Raw genomic sequence first — 21,636 nt, 5'->3', positions numbered from 1 at the left:
ACTCATATGTGGAATCTTAAAGACAAGAGGATCATGGGGAAGGGAGGGAAAAACGGAACAAGAGGACAAGAGAGGGAGACAAACCATAAGAGACTCTTAAATCTCAGTAAACAGACTGAGGGTTGCTGGGGAGTTGGGGGGAGGGATGGGGTGGCTGGGTGATGGGCATTGGGGAGGGTATGTGCTATGCTGAGTGCTGTGAATTGTGCAAGACTGATGAATCACAGCCCTGTACCCCTGAAACAATTACTACATTATATGTTAATGAAAAAAAAAGTCAATTGCCCCTAAAATTACTCGGACTGTATGCATATATCAAATGATCACATTGTACACTTCAAATATATTGCAGTTTTATCTATCAGTTATACCTCAATAAAGCCAAAGCTATGTCAAAAAAAAATTGTGGTATTTTAGGGGCACTTGGCTGGCTCAGTTGATGGAGCGTGGAACTCTGGGTCGTACGGAGTCAGGGGTTCAAGCCCCATGTTAGGCATAGAGCATTAAAAAAATAAAATTGTAGTATTTTGTTCATCAGAGACTTTTTAAAGATTTTATTTATTTATTTGACAGAGATCACAAGTAGGCAGAGAGACAGGCAGAGAGAAAGGAAGGGAAGCAGGCTCCCTGCTGAGCACAGAGCCCAACGAAGCAGGCTCCCTGCTGAGCACAGAGCCCAATGCGGGGCTTGATTCCAGGACCCTGGGATCATGACCTGAGCCGAAGGCAGAGGCTTTAACCCACTGAGCCACCTAGGCGCCCCATCAGAGGCTTTAACCCACTGAGCCACCTAGGCGCCCCATCAGAGACTTTAAAAAAAAAAAATTATATATTTATTTGCCAGAGAGATGGAGGGAGGGCACAAGCAGGGAGAGCGGCAAGCAGAGGGAGAAGCAGGCTCCCTGCTGAACAAGGAGCTGGATAAGGGACTCGATCCCAGGACCCGGGAACCAAAAGCTGCAAAAGGCAGCTGCTCAACTGACTGGGCCACCCAGGCGTCCCTGTAAGATATTTTTGCCTGATTTTAAAAATCATATTCTACTGACTCTTGTATTATAAAATCCACCCTTGTAAAGTGCTGAATTCATTGGTTTTTAGTTATTTTCACATCACCTAGTCAATTCTAGAATGTTTTCATCATCCCAACAGAAATCCCGATCCCCATGAAGCAGTCCCTCCCCCTCCCCAACAATGCCCCACCCCACCTCCAACCAGTCACTGACTTTGTCATAGATTTGCCGCTTCTGGACATTTCCTAGAAATGGAATCATATGCGGCCTTTTGCAACAGGCTTCTTTCACTGCACACAATACTTTCAGGGACCACTTATGCTGTAGCGAGTATCTGCCTTTCCTTCCTTTTTATGGCCAAATAACAGACCATAACATACGACGGATACACTGTATCTTACTCATGCAATTGTCCATTGATAGATATTTATGTTTTCTCCCCATTCTGGTTATTGTGAGTAATGCCACTATGAACATTCACATACAGGCTCTTATGTGGGTATGTTTTTAATTCTTTTTTGAGGTTTGCATTAATTTTGGTTTTTACTATATTGTATAAAAATAGTTTTTCTCAATTACTGAGCTTTTTTTTTTTTTTTTTAAAGATTTTATTTGACAGAGAGAGTGATCACAAGTAGGCAGAGAGAGAGAGGCGGAAGCAGGCTTCCCGGTGGGCAGAGAGCCCAGTGTGGGGCTCGATCCCAGGATCGTGGGATCATGACCTGAGCCGAAGGCAGAGGCTTTAACCCACTGAAGCCACCCAGGCACTCCATTAATTACTGAGTTTTTTGATGACCCCTTAAAATTTACACGAGTCAAGTGCCTGCCCAGCCTCGCCTTGTTCCCACCTTCCAAGTTTGGTCCCTTGCTAGCTCTGAGGCTTTCACCTCTCAGAGCCTTTGGTTTTCTGGTCTGTAAAATGGGGATAATCCCTGTACCTACTCACAGCTCTTAGGGGGATACAATGAGGCAATGTCGTATTTTATAGATGAGCACAGACTTAGGTCAACATGTCTTTCTTACGGGGAGGCCTGGAGGTGAATCCCACACCCAAAATGGATGTGACCTAGCCCTGACCTTGAGGAGAGCTGGCCCATCTGCCTAGAACCCTTTCAGGCTTTAGTTCCCAAGGGAAACCTGCTCTTTTCGCTGTCCTGTCTCAGCCTGAGCACCCTACAAAGTCCTCAGGGGCAGGACCCAAAGCTGTTCACCTAAAGGCCTCTGTGCCCCCCCCAGCTTCTTCCATTCTGGCTGCCCTCTCCCCCACCTCCTGCCTCCCCCACCCTCCCCTCTGCCCACTCCCGTTGAAGGCCTCGGCTCCCCTGTCCCTCTGCACTGCCATGAGGCCCGCACTTTGCAGGGCTGAAGTCCAAAGTTCAGTCCCTTCGCTAAGCACACGGATAAATATGAACCTTGGAGAATTTCCCCAGCTCCAATGTAAACAGAGCGGGCAGGGGCCCTGATTCACTGGCCGCTGGGGCCAGGGTTGGGGGTTGGGGGTGCCCACAGGGCTTGGTTTGTGGGGTTTGGGGGGGCAGTAGGTGCAAGGAGCCTGGTTTGTGCCTATCTGCTGGTCGGCCAGCAAGGAGACGGCCCACTCGGTGGGAAGGCTGCTGGCTTGGTGGCCCTAGGCCTCGTGGCCCAGTGGTGGCGGAGCCATGGTTTCTAAACTGAGCCAGCTGCAGACGGAGCTCCTGGTGGCCCTGCTTGAGTCCGGCCTGAGCAAGGAGGCCCTGATCCAGGCGTTGGGTGAGCCGGGGCCCTGCCTGCTGGCTGGAGATGGCTCCCTGGACAAGGGGGAGTCCTGCAGCGGCAGTCGGGGGGAACTGGCTGAGCTGCCCAATGGGCTGGGGGAAGCGAGGGGCTCCGAGGACGAGACGGACGACGATGGGGAAGACTTCACGCCGCCCATCCTCAAAGAGCTGGAGAACCTCAGCCCTGAGGAAGCAGCCCACCAGAAAGCCGTGGTGGAGACCTTGCTGCAGTAAGGACCCCTCCCCTGTCCCCAGCATCCAAGGAGCCCAGGGAGGACTCCCACCCCCGCCCCAGCTCCTGACTAGCCTTTCTTCCGAGTCCAGAGTTCCCCAAGCTGCAGGTTTGAGCCTGGCTGTTGGGGATGGGGCCCACGAGAGCTCAGGGGAATCCCTGCTCCCAGCCTGGAGCCTCTCAGCCCCCCAGCCTGGCCCTCTGCGAAGTCCCAAGACCCCAGGAGCCAAGGCTTTCAGCCCGGGGCTGGGGAAGTAAGGGCATTCCCCAGGGGAGCTCTGAGATGGGGGAAAAGCAGGCATGCCTAGAATTTATGTGCCTGGAGAACTGGAGGGTGGGTGGGAATTGTTAGCCACCATGGCCCTTTCCATTCCCCAAACCCTAACCTCCCCGCTAAGCACTCAGATTGCAGGCTCCGGGGCCAGGAAGCATGGTTAGTGAGGAGGAGGGCCGAGGCTGGGGTTTTAGGGGCTCCCTCTGCCACCCAGGGACCCAAGCATTAAGCCAGGAAAGCCCAGATCTTACCTGAGGGAGATGGAGCCTTGGGGCAGGACCTGTTCCCCTTTCCTACACAGCCTCAGGCCCCCCCAACCTCACTGGCACACACCATGAGAGGTCTCCCCACTGTGCACCCCCATCCACTGACTGGCTCCCTAACTCCCCTCCCGGAGAACTGGGTGGGTCTGAGCCCGCTGCCTCCCCTCTCCTCAGCAAAGCTGACCTGGTTACTAATTACCCACGAGCTTTATTATTTCTCTTTTGTTTTATAAATTTATAAACGGTAAAAGGCTCTGATAAGGCCTGTGATCATTAACTTGTTAAGATGGTGACCTGGGGAGGCCTGGGCCAACCAACCTCTTACCCAGCAGGGGTGGGAGGGGTAGGGGTCTAGGGGCTGCAGGGACCGCCCTCCCCAAAGGCTCCTAAGCTGGAATTCTAACAGTCTGACCCCTGTGCTGGGGTTTCACATGCAAATGGTCTGAGAATGTCAAGATGAATGCTGGAAAGAAGCTGGTGATAACTGCCTCAGATGAGGAAACTGAGGCCCAGAGAGGGGAGGTAGCTTGACTAAGGCCACCCAGCTGGGATCCAAAGCCATGCTGTTTGGTCTCTCAATTGCCGTGACTGGGCAGTGGGAGGAAGAGCCCCAAAGAGGCTCTCTACAGGACCATCTCTTTTCTGTCCAAGGTCCTGATCCCAGCTTGGGGTCGGGGGAGGCCTCAGGGTCTGCCTGGACTTGTGAGGGCCAGGGCAGGGGAGCAGCCAGGGCCCCCTGACTTGGCAGGAAGAAGAGGGCAAAGGGCCCTACTGGGCTGCAGGGGAGGGGCAGAGAGTCAGGTCTTGCCAGACCCAGAGCCAGGACGACCAGGACAGGGTGGGGCTGGGCCAGACCTGCTCTGGGCCCCAGATGGGACTGGGGGCTTTCTGGTGGGAGTGGGGGCAGGGGGTACCAAGGGCCTTTCTTACCTGGCTGGGTGGGGCCTCTGGATCAGCAGCCCCTTTGGTGGAACGGTGGGTTGGGGGTGAGGCTTCATCCACAGCACCTGAGGGGGGAGCAGAGGTCAAAGTGCTCCCTGGGGACCAGCAGAGACCTGGAAGCTGAGGGAGAGCAAGGAGCCACGGAGGGAGAGAGAGAGAGAGGGGCATGGGGGGAGATGGAGAGCCTGGAGGGCAGAGGGGCTCCCTCCCAGCTGGGAGAAGGGGCAGGGGAGAGAGTGAGGCACCCCAAGCTGCAGTAAGGCTAGAGTGCTTCCCGCCTGCCCCGATTGGGTTTTCTTTAATGCTAACAGCATGCTATTTACTTTCCATTTAAATTTGAGATGTTGCTATAAATTATCAACCAGCTCCTTGTTCCTGCGGAGTTTATAACTAACTACCTGGGTTACTTATTGTTCAGGTAACAAAAGGGATCTGAAAACGCCCCTAGGGGAAAAAAAAACGGGGCTCTCCCTCGGGGCACAGGAGGGAGTCAGGGGTGGGCACCCCTGATGAAGGCCTGGACAGCCCTGGGTTGGAGAGGTTAAGGCTGGAAAGGATGGTGCAGGGGCAGGGTTTCCCGCAGACGCCATTTCTTTGGAGAAGACAGTGGGAAGAAGCTGGTGGGTCCTGCGGGCCTCCCCAGTGGGGTGCTTCATGCCTGAGGTCACAGCGGGAACCGAGCTCTTCCCTCAGACCTCCACTCTTCGTTCAGTGTGTGACCTTGGGCAAGTCTCTTCTCCTGCCTTAGTTTCCCTAGCTGGCCAATGACTAAAACTCAAATTCCCTGCCCTGGCTCCCTGATCTCTTCCTGCAGGCCCTCTGCCCCTTACTCACTTTCCTCTAGTTACATGGAATTTGCTGATTCCCACCACAGGGCCTTTGCGTGTGCTACTCCATCTGCCTGGACACTTCTTTCTAGATCTTCCCATGACCGATTCCCTCTCCTCCTTTTGTTCAAATATTACCTCCTCAGGGAGGCCCTCCCTCACTCCCGGCATGTAAATATAGTTCCCACTACACTCCCTCTTCCACTATCTTCTGTTACTTTCTTTTGTTCCTTAACGGTACTTAAGATTACCTGTTTTCGCCTGTTTTCTATCTCCTGCCAAGACATCAGTTTTTCAAAGGGAAGGCCAGTGTGTCCTTGTTCACCAATCTTACCCCTGATATCCAGCCCAGTGGCTAAAACACAGCATGAATTAATCAGTGGCTAGGATTCCCTGAAGCCCTAGGGACATCTGCTCTTATGGCCGAGGGAGCATCCTGTACCCAGGGCTCCTTCCTTGGTGTCCTCCTGGGTCCTCCCTTCCTCCCGAGCAGCTCTAACCTCAACTTGAGGGACTCTGATCCTCTCTAACAGGCAGCACCAGGGCATCGAGACCCAGGAAGACAGTGGACAAGGTGGGACAGTCTAACATCCGTGACTGAGGCCAACCTCCCTGGGTTCAAATCCCAACTCAGCCCCACCCTAATTTCACATCTTTGAGCCCTTGTTTCATCTGCAAGGCAGAGATGATATAACACCCACAGGGTTAAATAGCATGTAAGTGCGGTAAACGGTTGCTATGAGCAATAGTCCCATTTTGCAGATAAGCAAACTAAGGCTTAGAGAGGCAAAGTGACTTGCCCAAGGTAATTTACAAAGTGGTAAGGCGGGAACTTGGATCCAGGTCCTCCTAGTCCCATACTCTGCAGCATCCTTGAGGCTGTCTGCCATCCTTGATAGATTTATTTCCCTTTTTATCCTCTGGAGTCATTCTCCCTGTTAATCTCACAGCCACTTCCTTCCATGTGGTGCTCTAGAGCTCATGGGACTGCTTAAAAATGCACTAAACTTGTTTTCTCTCCCTGGCAACCTATGAAATTTTTTTAGCCCTGTATCACAGTTGGGGAAACTGAGGCACACAGAGGTGAAGCAATTTGCCAAGGCCCTATCCGCATGGATAGTGAGTGGCGGAGCTCCAATTCAACCCGAGATGGGAAGCTTTTCTGCACCATGCCCCCTCCCAGCACTGAGAACTCCACTGTCTCTCCAGATGTGTGGCCCTTCTGGCTGGTCTTCGAGCTCCATAGCCTTGGACCCTCTGAAACCCCAGGGGCCAGCAAGCCAAAGGCCCAAAGTCTTGAAGCTCTGCCTGACCCCTCCCAGAACCCGTAGGAGGTGGGAAGAGGAGATGTGGGCCGATCTTCACCTCTTCTGGGCCCTCTTCCCTCTGCGGCAGGGCTGGGGGGGTCCCATGGCCACATCATCCGTGATGGTGATGGTGGTGACAAATTGTTGTATTTACTGAGCACTTACTATGTCCCGGGCCCTGCTCTATGTGGTTCACTCCTAACTGAAACTCAGTCGGTCCTCCCACGGCCCCATGAGGCAGGCGTGGGCTTACCGCCGTTAGGGAGGGCGCGGGGCACACACTCAGGATATGCTAGGGCGCCATGCTGGGATGGGAAGCCAGGTTGGCTAGACTCTTAGACCCATTAGAGGGAAAGCAGGAGCTACCTGGAGACGTGGCCTGTTAGTTCTGGGTTGGGGAAACTGTCCTGGAAAGGCAGGTCCCTGGAGACTGAGGGTGACTGAGTGAGTGAGTGTGTCTGGTGGGGAGTGGGTGGGAGGAAGGGACAGAGAGCGAACAGCAGAGATATACACACAGACAGGAGAGACAGAGCGGGAGAGAGCCAGGCAGAGAAAAAGTCGGACAGAGAGACACACACACGGTGTCAAACGGACAGTGACGAGACAGTAAGTCTTCAGTTTGAGCCAGGGAGGCCTGGCTGAGAGGGAGACTGAGCTCATTCTCTCTCTAGGGGGACGGGGGGGGGGGGGGGGGGGGGGAGGGGAGGGAGGGAGGGTTGCTCAGGAGGGTGATGCCTGCGGCTGGGGGGAGGAGGGAGGCCATCGGGCAGTCAGTCGGGCTCCAGAATCAGATAAACATGTTTGCCTGGAAGCACAAGGCTGGACTTTGTACTGCCCTTCCCTCCAGGCTCTGACTGGCACCCGGGGAGCAGGGGAGGGGTGGAGAAAGAGGATCCTAGGAGCCCCTGAATGCAGGGAGGAAGAAGAGCTCAGGGAGAGCTGGGGCGGGGGGGGGGGGGGTGGGGGGGGTGGGCGAGGATCTGGGCAAAGCAAAAGATTCTGGAGTCCCAGCTAGGTCCCTTTGGACAAGTGATCGCCTTTCTGAGGCTCAGTTTTCCCATCTATGAAACAGGCAGGCACACAAGTAGTACCTACTTCCCAGGTTATGGTGAGATTTACAGGACCAGCCCTTAGCACAATGCCTGGTTCGTGGGAAATACTCAAGAAACACGGATTCTCACATCTATCGTTTCTACACAATTGGGATTTTGCCATACCTATCGCTGACCAATTCAGATCCACCCTCCCCGCCTCCCTTTCCTACCCACGTGTACGGGAAATGCTGATAAAAAAGAGGGAGTCACGGGGCAGAGCTGCTGAAAGGCGCTGGGCTCTCCCACCTGTGAAGGGCAGTGTCAAGGGGGCCAGGCCAGGCTGGCGGCTTGGGATGGAGAGAAGGGGAGAAGGCGGTACAGGGTGGGCTTCAGAGTGCTGGGGGTTTGTTTGCGTTCTGTTTTTTTCGCAGTTGAGTTTTAAATGTTCTATATGCATGGATCGCCTATTGTCTAACATTATATCACATTATTTGAAAAGCACAGAAAAGCAGCAGAGGACATGGTCCCTCTGCCCCTGTCCCCAGCACCTCATTTCTGTCTGGAGTCAGTCGATGCCGCTAGTCTCTTCTGTGTTCTGGGATCTCACGCAGACCCAAGCAAACACGCCGGGCTCTTTTGTGCCATTTCAGATTGTACAGCAACTGCATAGCAGAGCCAGGCTCTGTCCCATCTGGGGGGGCCGGCAGGGCTTCCTCAGGGCGTGTTTGTGGGCGCATCCACTTGAAGCACGGCCGGCAGTACCCTTTCTGCTGGACATTCAGCTCATTTCCGCTATTTTGCTGTGGCAACGAGCGAGCGGCCCCCTATGTGGGCCACTTGTCACACGTGCAGGTGTTGGAAAGCTCAAATTCTTAGAGGCGAAGTGCTCAGAGGGGAGAGGACCTCAGGCTTTGGAGCCACACAGAGCTGGGGTCAAACCCCAGCTCTGCCCGTTTCCAGCACTGCGGCACCCGGCTGCTTTTCTTTGTAACACGAGCTCCGGAGAGGAGGCTCAGACACCCCACCCCCATTTCCCACAGGGGCAGGGACGGGAACATGAATCATGGATGGTCGCAGGCCCCTTGAGTCTCTTGAGTCTCTTGGTGAGAGAGTCTTAGCCCACAGACTGAGATTCAGGGCAAACACACACAATATTATGTATTTTTTGCAGGGAGGCTCTGAATACCAACCCGTAACTCCTTCATCAGGAACTCCACCCCCCGCCCCCCCCCATGCTGTAGGGAAACTAGCCAGGGCACAGTCTACAAAAACCACCCTTATCAGAAGGTGGTTTTTGTTTGTTTTGTTTTTTAAAGATTTTATTTATTTATTTGACACACAGAGAGAGATCACAAGTAGGCAGAGAGGCAGGCAGAGAGAAGGGGGGAAGCAGGCTCCCTGCTGAGCAGAGAGCCCGATGTGGGGCTCCATCCCAGGACCCTGGGATCATGACCTGAGCTGAAGGCAGAGGCTCAGCCCACGGAGCCACCCAGACGCCCCTCAGAAGGTGTTTTGACTTTCTGTGATTTTTACCTGACAGGCTGACTTAGAACGGAATCCCTTCAGGCGGGAGGGGACTCTGCCGGGCTGGCTCTGTGACCTTGGGCAAAAGATACAACACAACGCAAGCACTCTCAGCCTCAGTGGCCCTAGCTGTAAAGTGAGAGAATCATGTTTCTCTCCTTGTTTTCAGACCCATTTTTTTCCCCAGGAGGTCTCCTTCAACCATCTGTATGTCCACCCGCCTAATAACCTACCTATCTACCTTCCCGTTCACTCGCCCCCGCCATCCCATTTACCCGACCGCCACCCACGCACCCGCATTCACTCCTGCATTCACCACGGCGCACATTCTGCCAGGCCTGGTTTTGGGGGCTGAGAACCGGATGGCTCCTGCCCTCACAGCGTGCACAGCTCTCTCACAGTGGACAAGACATAACCACAAGTAACATTTCCAGGTAGGATGGGGGGAGGATCTTTAAAGGAGGCACAAAGGTGAGGGCCTTCCCTCTCTGGCTTGTACAGCTTCCGGTGGGAGTCTGTTCGCATCTCTGCCTCTGTCCCTATGACCGGGCACGAGTGCCCTTACCTTGCTGTCCTGGAGTCTGAGTGTAGGTCTGGGGCTCCACACCTGCTTCCATCCACAATCCCCACTGTCAGGGCTGACAGAACCCCCAGCCCTGCCTGCACCCCCTGCACCCCCATACTGAGCAGGCTCTGTCCTTGCCCTCCTCCTAGGGAGGACCCATGGCGCGTGGCCAAGATGGTCAAGTCCTACCTGCAGCAGCACAACATCCCACAGAGGGAGGTGGTCGACACCACCGGCCTCAACCAGTCGCACCTGTCCCAGCACCTGAACAAGGGCACCCCCATGAAGACGCAGAAGCGAGCCGCCTTGTACACCTGGTACGTCCGCAAGCAGCGAGAGGTGGCCCAGCGTAAGTAATGAGCACAGCCCCGTCCTCCCTGGCAGGGCCCGGGGCTCTTTACCCCTCGGGGGTGGGGGCCGGGAGCTTCTCCCCCGTGTTACCGGGACTGGGCAGCTGAGAGGAAGTCAGCAGGATTCAATGGGCACATATGACTTATTCTGCACAAGGTGCTCTGGGGGGAGGGGGTAGACTGGTCCCGGGCATCTGAGGACGGATGAATTGGGTCCCTGCCTTCTAGGAGCTCTGTGTAGGAGACTAGATCGTTACGATGCAACGAGACATGTTTTACAATACGATAAAAACAACGTAACACTGAGGGTTTATGGAGCGATCACCATACGCCAGGCCCAGGGGGCATAGTACTACATCAAGTTTTTCAGGATATTAAGCTGACAGAGGACGAGAGAGTAATCTGTTCTTCCACAGGGAGGCAAGGGCATCAGAAGGACCACACCAGGAGAACTTTCAGACTAAGTCTTGAAGTCTGAGTGGGATGTTGGCCCGCAGAGACACAGGGAAAGGTGTTTTGGGCAGAAGGAGTGGCCCGAGTAAAGGCTCAGAGACAAGGTGTATGCTCGGGGAATCTTTCCCTGCAATCCCTGGGAGATCGGCCACACTGTTGTTCAGGGAATGCTGCATTTCCTTACTCAGACATCACACCCCACAAAAGCCCCAGTGCACTCACACTTTTGAGCCTATGTGTAAAAAATTTTTTTTTAAGATTTTACTTATTTATTTGTCAGAGAGAGAGAGCGAGAGCACACAAGCAAGGGGAGTGGCAGGCAGAGGGAGAGGGAGAAGCAGGCTCCCCAAGGAGCAGAGAGCCCGATGTGGGACTCGATCCCAAGACCCTGGGATCATGACCTGAGCTGAAGGCAGACGTTTAACCAACTGAGCCACCCAGGTGTCCCTAAAAAAAAATTTTTTTTAAATTTCTTTTATTAATTACCCACATTAAAAAAAAAAGGTACTACATATTAGTTTAAAAAAATAGGGGAAAATAAAGAGTTTACAATTAAAATTAGGTGTCCTCCTAATGGACATTCTTGGTCTCATTCATCCTTCCAGAGATATTTTACGTATATACTACACAATATATAATATATAATAATATATAATACATACATACATATATATATGTTTCTTCTTTTTCCCCCGTGCTCTTTGAAGAGCTACTGGCTATTGTTATTTGGAGGCACTGTTGTTTGTTTAACTGGCTCCCTACCAAAGACTTTTGGACTTTTAGGGTTTTTCCAATGTGCTGCTATAACCAACTGCTTCAAAGAAGACGTGCTCACACAAGACTCTGTCTGTAAAGTAATTCCTAGGAGTGGGATTCTGGGTCAGGGAGTATGTACTTGAAAATCTTTGATAGATATTCCCGTAGCTCGTTATGAAGACATGGTGACAATTTGCGTGTCTGGTAATTAAAAAAATAAACTATTTGCTCCCGTGCTTCCTAAACATTTATTAAAATGTTAAAGTCCTCACATTCACGTATTGATTTGCTCACTCATTTAATATTCGCTTATTTATTTGCTTATTTATCTATTTTTCACAAGGTGAAAAGTTGTTTTTTCAAGCTGGAAAGTTTATTAAAGTGAAAAGTACACTCCCAAGATAGGAGAGCAGGTGAGCTCAAGAGAGAGAGAGCAAGCTATACCTCATTTAATATTTATTTATTTGTTTGTTTATTTATCCTTTACAAATTTTTTTAAAAAAGATTTTATTTATGTATGTATTTATTTATTATTGATCACAAGTAGGCAGAGAGGCAGGCAGAGAGAGAGGAGGAAGCAGGCCCCCCGCTGAGCAGAGAGCCCGATGTGGGACTCGATCCTAGGACTCTGGGATCACGACCTGAGCCAAAGGCAGAGGCTTTAACCCACTGAGCCACCCAGGTGCCCCTTATTTGTCCTTTTTAAAAGATTTTATTTTTAAGTCCTCTCCATACCCAACGTGGGGCTCGAACTCACAATCCTGAGATCAAGAGTTGCACATTCTACTGACCGAGCCAGCCAGGTGTCCCACCTCAGTTTATATTTATTGAGTATCTACTATTTACTATTTTTGTTGAACAAAAAACCCTACAACTTTTTAAAGCTGTGATGATCATTTATATAACTTATTTTTTAAAACGATGATATTGGTAGGGGCACCTGGGTGGTTCAGGCAGTTAAGCATCTGACTCTTGACTTTGGCTCAGGTCATGATCTAGAGGTCATGAGATTGAGCCCCTTGTCGGGCTCCGCACTGGGCGTGGGACTTACTTAACATCCTTTTTTTCTCCCTATGCCCAACCCCCCCACCAAACTATGATATTGGTTTTATCAAGGGGCTGATTAAAACATTAAGTTAATTGGGGTGCCAGGGTGGCTCAGTCGGTTAAGTGTCCGAGTCATGTTTTCAGCTCAGGTCCTGATCTCAGGGTCCTGGGATCCAGCCCCAGTGAGAAGTCTGCTTGGGATTTCCCCGAGCCCCTCCCCCTGCTTGCACACGTTCTCTCCCTCTCTCTCTAAAATAAATAAATGAATAAAATCTTAAACTGAAAATACCAAAAAGTTAGTTAATTAGGTTAAGTAACATTAGGTTACTTTACATTAGGTTATTGAACATTTACTGAGCAACCACTATGGTAAAATTTTAATATTTCCTTACAAAGATGATCACTGATTGCTTATTCGTGCAGGAATAGCAACACATACCGATGCCCTAGGACCCAGTGTTCTTGCCACCTGTACCCGACAGGGGCATCCTTTGGGTCTCAGGTGGCTGGAATTGTATATGACGTACTTTGAAGGCACTATCACTAAGTGTTTTTAGAAAACTAGCATGGCTTTAATCTACCCTTCCTAGCAGGTAAAAGCAGGCTTCCCACCGAGCAGGGAGCCTGATGCAGGGCTCGAACCCAGGACCCTGGGATCATGACCTGAGCCGAAGGCAGACAGATGCTTAACGACTGAGCCCCAGGCCCCCACACATAACAAACTCTTAATTTTATGACAGGTGTCGACCTTCTGGGCAGGTAGTACGGAGGAATCTAGTTTACCCCAGACCCAGTTTTCCCCATTATTAACACGAGTAGGGGACATTTGGGACGATTAACAAACCAGCACTGTCACACTCTCGTTAAGTCCGTGCTTACCGTATTGTTCAGAGTGCCTCAGCTCTCCCCTAATGTCCTTCTCCCGGTCCAGGGTCCCATCCACTCGGATGGTGAAGGCACAGCGTCTGCCCTCCCTGACTCACTCTCCCTGCATCCCCTCCCGCAAAGATGGTTTTGCATTTATCCGTTCTAGTCTCTCGGTTCCTTGCTCAGGGAGAATCTAAGAGTTTCCATTAAGGTGGAACCAGCTGACGAGGGCTGGCTGGGTCTCCCCTCTCCTGGCTAACACTTGCATGTTAAGTGTGATTTCCAGATCTGAGGAGTTTAAAATAGCTCTGAATCTACTCAAGAGATGTGGTTCAAGTTTCTATTCTACTGTGCAGCCCTGGAAAGACATTCAGCCTCTCTGAGCTCAGCTTCCTCGTCTGTAAAATAGGAGAGCAAATGTGTTAAATCTGAACAAATACCAATGCTTTCCTGGCCTTGTATTGAGAAGGATCACGAGCTTCCATCTGGGCCCAGTGGAAAACTGTGCAGGGGTTGATTAGCGATGTCTGCGTGGGGCACGGGTTGAGACAGGTGGCACACTGCTGTGTGTTTGTTATCACTGGATTAGATTTCTGCGTTCCGTGGGCTCAATACCTTGGGAATGAGAAAGAATCAGAAGCGTGGTGGGAGGCACTGAGATGGCCAGGTGGGAGTGGCCAGCGCCCTGCTTACGGCTGTGTGTGTGCCTACAGAGTTCACCCACGCAGGGCAGGGTGGGCTGATCGAAGAGCCCACAGGTGATGAGCTGCCAACCAAGAAGGGGCGGAGGAACCGTTTCAAGTGGGGCCCGGCCTCCCAGCAGATCCTGTTCCAGGCCTACGAGAGGCAGAAGAACCCTAGCAAGGAGGAGAGGGAGGCCTTGGTGGAGGAGTGCAACAGGTAGGATGTCTGCTGGGTCGGCAGGGCTAGCTGGGTTTGGGCTGGGGCAGGGCGGGGGAGAAGCTGGGGGAGGGTGGCTCTGGGTTCTGAGGCTCCCCAGTCCTTGAGCGCTCTTGCTGTTGGCCCAGGAGCACTCAGATCCCGCTCAGTGTCTGGAACCTAGCTCCATTCCTGGCACCCACTCCCCACCCAACCCAGCAGTCCTTGAGGGGCCGCTCATTTCATTCACCCTCATTATGACCCTATGGCTATTTTGCTCACTTATGAATGGAGATACTAAGAGAGGTTAAGACCCTTGCTCAGGGTCACAGAGCAGCACTGGGTTTAGAACCCAGATCTGCCAGCTCTCAATACTAAGGGAGAAGCCTACCTCTTGGGACTCTTTACCTCCAGCCCCAGGAGAGGGTTCCTCTGAGCCTGGCCTGGAGGCTCATGAGTGGCCATTTCTGCAGGGCGGAGTGCATCCAGAGGGGCGTGTCCCCATCGCAGGCCCAGGGACTGGGCTCCAACCTCGTCACGGAGGTGCGCGTCTACAACTGGTTTGCCAATCGGCGCAAGGAAGAAGCTTTCCGTCACAAGCTGGCCATGGACACATACAGCGGGCCACCACCAGGGCCAGGCCCGGGCCCCACACTGCCTGCCCACAGCTCCCCGGGCTTGCCCCCACCTGCCCTCTCCCCCAGTAAGGTCCACGGTGAGTGCTTTGTGTGTGGGGGGATGAAATAGTGGGTAGAGGGGACAGATGGCAGGCTGGTGGGCTAGGGAGCACCGCGCCAGCGGCCATAACCACCCAAACCCCTTCGCACTTCAACTTGGTTCCTTATCACCCCCCTCTACTCGTTACCCTCCTCCATTCTCTATCTGTCCCCTCCTCTCCACCCCAGTGACCATGCCATGCCATTCGATCTGGCTGAACTTGACTTGGGTCACGTTCATTCAGGTCATTCATTTAAGATCAACTCAACTCAATGCCCTTCAGTTCAGTTCAATCCAATTCAATTCCGTTCTATTCAACTCACTATAATCCAGCTGAGTTCCGTTCCGTTCCGCCCCGTCCAGCTAAATATAATCCAAGGAAATTAAGTTAATTTTGTACAACTCAGTTCAGTTCAATCCAATTTGATTTGATCTGATTCCGTGCAACTCCAACATGCTCAATCTACTTCAGTTCATTTTGGGTTCAATTCAACCAGATTCCAGTTCATTGAACTAATTCCAGTTCCTTCATTTCAACTCCATTCACTGCAGTTTCAGTTCATCAGTTCCCGTTCATTTTGACCCAAATGTCTTTCATTGCACATCTCCCGCCTATCACGCATAGCTCCGGCCAGCGGGGGCCATAGAGCTAGTGAGATGCAGGTCTTGCCTTCGGGGAGTTGGAAGCAGCCAGCCCAGGACCTGGCAGGGGGACATTCAAGTGAGGTTTGTTGGCCATACACAGAAAGATGGGGCGAGTGAGCTAACTAGGGCAGTTTGGAGCGATGAGGGCCACGGAGGGCAGGGAGGTGGGGTGTTGAGGTTGGCCGCGGCTCCCGTTCCAGGTGTGCGTTATGGACAGCCAGCAACCAGCGAGGGGGCAGAAGTGCCCTCGAGCAGCGGTGGTCCCTTGGTGACAGTGTCTGCTTCCCTGCACCAAGTGTCCCCCACGGGCCTGGAGCCCAGCCACAGCCTGCTGAGCACCGATGCCAAGCTGGTGAGTGTCCCCACACCCCACAGGGGAGGAAGACCCGTCCAGCCCCATCTTCCACCTTCCCTTGGCTGAGAGATTCTGGAGTGGTCCCCAGGGAGACAGTGTGGGGCCTCGCCCGGGCTCAGCTTGGTTTCCCCTCTAAGGTCTCAGCAGCTGGGGGCCCCCTGCCCCCTGTCAGCACACTGACAGCCCTGCACAGCTTGGAGCAGACCTCCCCAGGCCTCAACCAACAGCCCCAGAATCTCATCATGGCGTCACTTCCTGGGGTCATGGCCATTGGGCCTGGTGAGCCCGCCTCCCTGGCCCCCACGTTCACCAACACAGGTGCCTCCACCCTGGTTATTGGTAAGTCGGTGGGCGTGGGGGGACACCCGGGGGGGAGGGCTCCCAGGGACCCCACAGGATCCGGAAGCCGGAGGAGCCACTGGGACTCGGTCATTCATTCATAGACTTCCTGAGTGCGTGCACTGTGCCAGGCACCATGCCGCCTCAGTGACACACAAGGGAGGCAAACAGACCCAAATCTCAATGAGTCCGTGGGGGGAGGCAGACAGCACACACATTACAGACACTATATCGTGTCTCAGAAGCAAAACGTCTACGGGAAGACCGGGCGCGGAAAAGGAGATCAAAATCTTGTAGGTTTTTGGGTGGTTTTTGTTTGTTTAGTTTTCTTAAGCCCAGAAAGACTTTCTTTGCAAGAACCATTATGCAGAGGCTAAATATATTTGACAGATAGGGAGCTACCAGGAGAGGGGGACAGAGTTAAGCCCCGTGGCCTATGCACGGCTGTGGAAGCCCAGGTCTCCAGGGAACCTAACTGGACACACCCCCTGCCCATAAAATGAATTAGAGGCTCAGAGAGGGGGAGTGGCTTGCCAAGACCATGTAAGTTAGCGCCAGGTCCTAGTGCAAAGGAGTCTCCTGGTCGCCCTTCCCCTTCCTCCCCCGCCCCACCGGCTCTGAGAGGGAGGGACAGTGTCCGGGGGTCAGTGCTGGGCCAGTGAAGGCAGTGAAGACAATGGAGGCGGAAGGAGGCCAGGCTGACTCGTGTTCCTCCCGCTGCAGGACTGGCCTCCACTCAGGCACAGAGCGTACCAGTCATCAACAGCATGGGCAGCAGCCTCACCACCCTGCAGCCCGTCCAGTTCTCCCAGCCGCTGCACCCATCGTACCAGCAGCCACTCATGCCCCCCATGCAGAGCCATGTGGCCCAGAGCCCCTTCATGGCCACCATGGCCCAGCTGCAGAGCCCCCACGGTAAGCACCCCGAGCCCCACGCGGGGAAGGGGTGGGAGAGGCCGGGTGTCTATGAGCAGATGAGGCGACTGGGCGGCTTAGTGTGTGTGTGTGTGTGTGTGTGTGTGTGTGTTGGGGGGCACATGTTTCGGTGTGTGCGTTTTGGTGACGAGGCGGTCTGCAGGGGCTCAGATGCGTGTCTGGGGGCCTGAATATGTGTCGGGGTGTGAATGTGCGTGGTCATGTGTGCACACGAGTTTCTGTGAGTGGGTGTGCATGTGGGTGTCCACCGGTGTTTGTGGGTGCACACGTGAGGGAGGAAGGTCCGAGTCCTCTCTCTGAAATGCGCAGGGCCACGTGTATCTCAGAACTCAGTACTTCTCCGACTTTAGAAGGGAGACACGGGGCGTCCACCATACATACCACCACACTCCCGGGAGGCCTTGCCGCAGTGTCCTGTCATCTAAGCCCTGTGACTTCTGCAGAAGGGAGAAAGCCACGAGTGGGTTCACAAAGACTTATAGAACCTCCCGTTGGGTTCAGGTCAGAGTTTGCCACCAGATGAGCTCAACTGATGGCTTTACAAAAACCCGTTGGTTTTCATTTCTGGAATTTGGAACTGGGCATAAGGGCCCGTGGGCCTGTGTCTCTGTGTGGGTTTCGTTGAGGGCCCATACTCGGGTGCGTTTGGTTTCGTCTGAGTCAATGTGAGAATATGCACTGCACGTGCTTTTCTGCTGGTGTCTTGCACGTTGTCATGGGGACCTGCTGTTGGTGGAACTCTGGGTTACATTTTGGAGAGGTGTCCTGGAGGTGGAGTGATGCTGCCCCCCGCTCTGCTGACCCCCTCAGGGGGCTGCCAGCCTTCCCCGCCATGGCCTGTACTTAGTACAGCTGCACCGTGCCTCCCACTGCCCTTCACACTTGTCCCTGGGTGGTGGGGGTGGGTTGAGGGTTCTGGGCCTCCCCAGCCTTCCACCAAGCCAGTCTCGCAGGGACTTGTAGTTGGGGAAAGGGTCTAACCCCTCGATCTGGAGCTCCCAGTTTTGGAAATCTGTCCTGAGTCCTTAACCACTGCTCCATCGGGCTGTTTACCAGGTCCCATGCCCCACTTCCCCCAGAGCTCCCAGCTCTGAGGCCCCCTTCAGAGGGGTCCAGCGTGGCCCAGGGTGCCGTGTCTTTATCCTCCTCTCTCTCCTCCCTCCTGGCCAGCACTCTACAGCCACAAGCCTGAGGTGGCCCAGTACACCCACACAGGCCTGCTTCCGCAGACCATGCTCATCACCGACACCACCAACCTGAGCGCCCTGGCCAGCCTCACACCCACCAAGCAGGTAAGGCCCAGGCCCCCTAGCCCCTTGCTCAGGCCCCTCCCAGAGGGCACCTCTGTGGGGCTCAGGAGGCTGCTGTGTTCCCCCAGGTCTTCGCCTCGGACACCGAGGCCTCCAGTGAGTCCGGGCTGCATACGCCAGCGTCTCAGACCACCACCATCCACATCCCCAGCCAGGACCCTGCTGGCATCCAGCACCTGCAGCCAGCCCACCGGCTCAGTGCCAGCCCCACCGGTGAGCAGCCTTTTCCTGCTCCCTCAGCTGGGGAGGAAGGTGTGTGCAGCAAAGGGGAGGGCACCCTGTGCTCCCCCGAAGTGAGCCAAGAGGGGTACGAAACCACAGGAAAATGGGCGTATCTTACGTGACTATCATACTGACTCAGTTGAGGAAAGAGATTAATTGCAAGAGACAGTAGAGGGTACTAAGGAGCAGAATGCTGGGCGTGCCGTGGACCAGAAGCAGCTCATGGGCGTGCTGCTTGGGCTCAGGGCTTGGCAATGTTTGAGTATGTTGCCCACTTTTTAAAAATTAGCTTTCACAAAGAAATCGTGGTTTCTGGCTTTTCTTGGAAAATTGGGAGACTCATGTTCCCACGGAGCAACAGAGCCGACAGAGTATGGGCTCTCCAGGTCCCCCTTGACCCACTCATTTCTATCCCCGCTGCCCAACGTCTGCAATAATGAACAGTGGGAGTCAGGCTGCTGGGCTCTGGGGCCATGGGTCATCACTTGCTAAGTGCGTGACTGTGGGCGGCTGCTCCCCCTCTGGGGGCCTCAGGTTCCCCCATCCAGCCCTCGTGGCTCCACTGACAGGTACTCAGGGCTCCATGCTTTATCCACCGGGCATGAGTCGTCATCCTCATTTTGCAAACGAGAAGCAGACGCTCAGGAGGTGAAGCACTGGGCCTTGCCTCTGACACTGCCTAGGTGGCAGGGCCAGGATTTGCATCCGGGTCCAGAATCAAAGCCCATTCTCTTAGCCACCGGAGCAGTCAGGGTTCTGGTGAGACACAGAACCAACAGGAATACAGCTGGGCCCTGAACGACCCGGGGTTTGAACGGCACGGGTCCACTTATACGCCAGTTTTTTCCAATATAGCACAGGACGGTAAATGTCCTTTCTCTTCCTTACAATGTTCTCGATAACTTTTTCTTTTCTCTGGTTTACTTTGTTGTAAGAATACGGTATATAATATCAAGATATGTGCTGATGGTTCAGGTTATTGGTACAGCTCTGGGTCAACAGTAGGCTGTCAGTAATTCAGTTTCGGGGGAGCCAAAAGTTAGATGCACATCTGTGACTCTGCAGGCGGTCAGCAGCCCTAGCTCCCCCCACACTATTCGAGGGTCAACGACATATGTACACGTATATTTAAGGAACTGGTTCCCATGCCTGTGGGGCTGGCAGTCAGAAAGCTGTAGGGTGGGCCAGCGGGCTGGCAAGAAAGACAGGAGTCTGCGCTGCAGTCTTGAGGCAGGATTCCTTTTTCCTCTAGGAAACCTCAGCTTTGCCTCCTAAAGCTTTCAACTGATTAGATGAGACCCACTCATGTCATCAAGAGAAATCTCCGTTACTTCCACGCAATGGATTATAGGTGTTAGCCACAGTTACAAAACATCACCGCTGCAACACTTCAATGCTTGGCTCGGTGACTATACTGTAGCCTAGCAACTAACCACACCATCTCACCAGGGCTTCTCAAATGTTTCCACTAAAATGTCCTGAGGTGGCCACTCCCTGGGGGGCCCCAGAGCCTGGCTGGGGGGTTGATGAGACCCAAGCACAGAGGTTTGGTTTTGGGGTCTGGTTATCTGCAGCAGTTCGGGAGGTGGTGAGGCCCCGTGTCCTCTGTGCCAAGTGTCCCTTGGGATGGGGAATGGGTGGGCGAGGTGGGTTCAGGAAGGGCTTGGCCGGCAGCCAGCTGTCTCACTTGCCCCTGCAGTGTCCTCCAGCAGCCTGGTGCTGTACCAGAGCTCCGACTCCAACAATGGCCACAGCCACCTGCTGCCATCCAACCACAGTGTCATCGAGACCTTCATTTCCACGCAGATGGCTTCATCCTCCCAGTAACCATGGCGACCGCCTCCCAGGGGCTGGGCCCTGCCTGGAGCCTGCATGGCCTGCTTGGGGGGTGACTGGGACCTCTGCGCCTGTGAAACTTTCACTGCCACAGGACAGCAGTCTGCTCTGGAAAACTGTGCCTTGGTCCCTACTCTGCTCTTTCAGCGTCAGAAGGGGGTTCCAGGGTTCCCTGACCTCAGGAGGGCTGATTCCATGCACAAGAGGGGACTGTGGAGAGCTGGGAAGCAGAGCAAGACACAGGAGGGGCTGTTCCTGATGCTCAGGGTCAAATCTGTCACTTGGAACAGAAGGGGGCAGCCTTTGGACTCCGGTGCCCCTAGCCTGTACCTGTGGAGAGCCCCGGAACTCCCAAGGGAACCACACTTCTCAGGACATGAGGCTGTGTAGCTGTGACTCACTGAGCTCCGAGAAGCCCAGGGTCGATGTGGCCCCACTCTGTCCTCTGTGTCCCGATCAGTCCCCTCACCCTGCTCCCCTTCCAGCTGTAGGCTCCCATGCCCATTTGTACCAACCGCAGCCCCCAATCACGTGAGCTTTCCCCAAGTGGCTGCTCTGATGCCCACCGCCGGGAGAGCTCAAGCTAGCAGTGAAAGCAAGCACAGCTCTCCAGCTTCTCCTGTCCTGGACCTTCCCTCTCCCCGGCCTCCAAGATGGCCAGTTTTCTTGGCTGTTCTTTCTCTTGGGGATCACACCTTCTAATGCCAGCCTGGCATCTTGCCTCTATGGGAAAGTCCCCCTCAGGGTTAGGAAGTCATCCCTGCCCCATGGGAGCCTTGGGATTGCGCCTGGTGCTGTCAGGATTCTGGGCAACAGTGCTTCTGGCCTGTGGGGCCCTGCAGCACCTCCCTGGTTTGGGGCAGAAGCCGCTAAGCTCAGAAGGCACCAAGGCCTGAGCACGTGGCAGAGCTGAGGTGCCCAGAGGGAGGAGGGGAAGGTCTAGGCAGTTCACAGCCACACCCAGGAGCCTGAGGTCCCGAGTGCCAGCAGGAGAGGCAGGGCAGCTGTATAAACCCAGGGCCCCATGACCTCCTCTCCCTGGGGCTGCCGAGATCACCTGGCCTTGCAGACGCTCCCACCCTGGGACTGAGGACAGGGCCGGGGAAGAACCAGCGCCCCCCTGCAGCTGGCAGCTAGCTAAGGGCGAACCTGTACATTTATTTAACTTTTAGTAAAGGAAATGAGGAACGGA

The 21,636-nt window shown here is 53.9% G+C and overlaps 1 protein-coding gene and 1 long non-coding RNA gene across 4 annotated transcripts in view; one reads left to right on the top strand and one right to left on the bottom strand.

Moving 5' to 3' along the window:
• LOC123953967 overlaps positions 1-4,454 on the bottom strand; it is a 10,862-nt gene extending 6,408 nt beyond the window's left edge. Inside the window, exon 1 of one of the 2 annotated variants that reach the window (XR_006821002.1) lies at positions 3,522-4,454. This is a non-coding gene — a long non-coding RNA (uncharacterized LOC123953967). The remainder of the gene's footprint in view (positions 1-3,521) is intronic. The other variant, XR_006821001.1, reaches the window with a different exon arrangement.
• Positions 1,211-21,636, top strand: HNF1A (HNF1 homeobox A). Of its 2 annotated transcripts, none has more exons than XM_046024446.1 (10): positions 1,211-2,994; positions 9,882-10,081; positions 13,919-14,105; positions 14,558-14,799; positions 15,647-15,798; positions 15,939-16,140; positions 16,864-17,055; positions 18,247-18,368; positions 18,455-18,599; positions 20,308-21,636. In XM_046024446.1, exons 1-10 carry the CDS (start codon positions 2,669-2,671, stop codon positions 20,433-20,435), a joined length of 1,896 nt encoding a protein of 631 aa, XP_045880402.1. In that variant the 5' UTR covers positions 1,211-2,668; the 3' UTR covers positions 20,436-21,636. The 2 variants fall into 2 exon arrangements, with proteins under 2 accessions (XP_045880402.1, XP_045880401.1); XM_046024445.1 differs by having other exon boundaries at positions 18,455-18,638.

The sequence above is a fragment of the Meles meles genome, chromosome 12, assembly GCF_922984935.1.
Source record: "Meles meles chromosome 12, mMelMel3.1 paternal haplotype, whole genome shotgun sequence".
Taxonomy (NCBI): domain Eukaryota; kingdom Metazoa; phylum Chordata; class Mammalia; order Carnivora; family Mustelidae; genus Meles; species Meles meles.
The sequence above is the reverse complement of the archived record's forward strand: the minus strand, read 5'-3'. Positions and strand labels throughout refer to the sequence as shown.

What these genes read in the sequence shown, in the direction of transcription:
- HNF1A (XM_046024445.1), top strand. Translation starts at nt 2,669, where the DNA reads ATGGTTTCTAAACTGAGCCAGCTGCAGACGGAGCTCCTGGTGGCCCTG. An exon ending in GCAGCGAGAGGTGGCCCAGC is followed by an intron (nt 10,082 to 13,918) that starts GTAAGTAATGAG and finishes GTGTGCCTACAG; the next exon opens with AGTTCACCCACGCAGGGCAG. An exon ending in TGAGCACCGATGCCAAGCTG is followed by an intron (nt 15,799 to 15,938) that starts GTGAGTGTCCCC and finishes TTCCCCTCTAAG; the next exon opens with GTCTCAGCAGCTGGGGGCCC.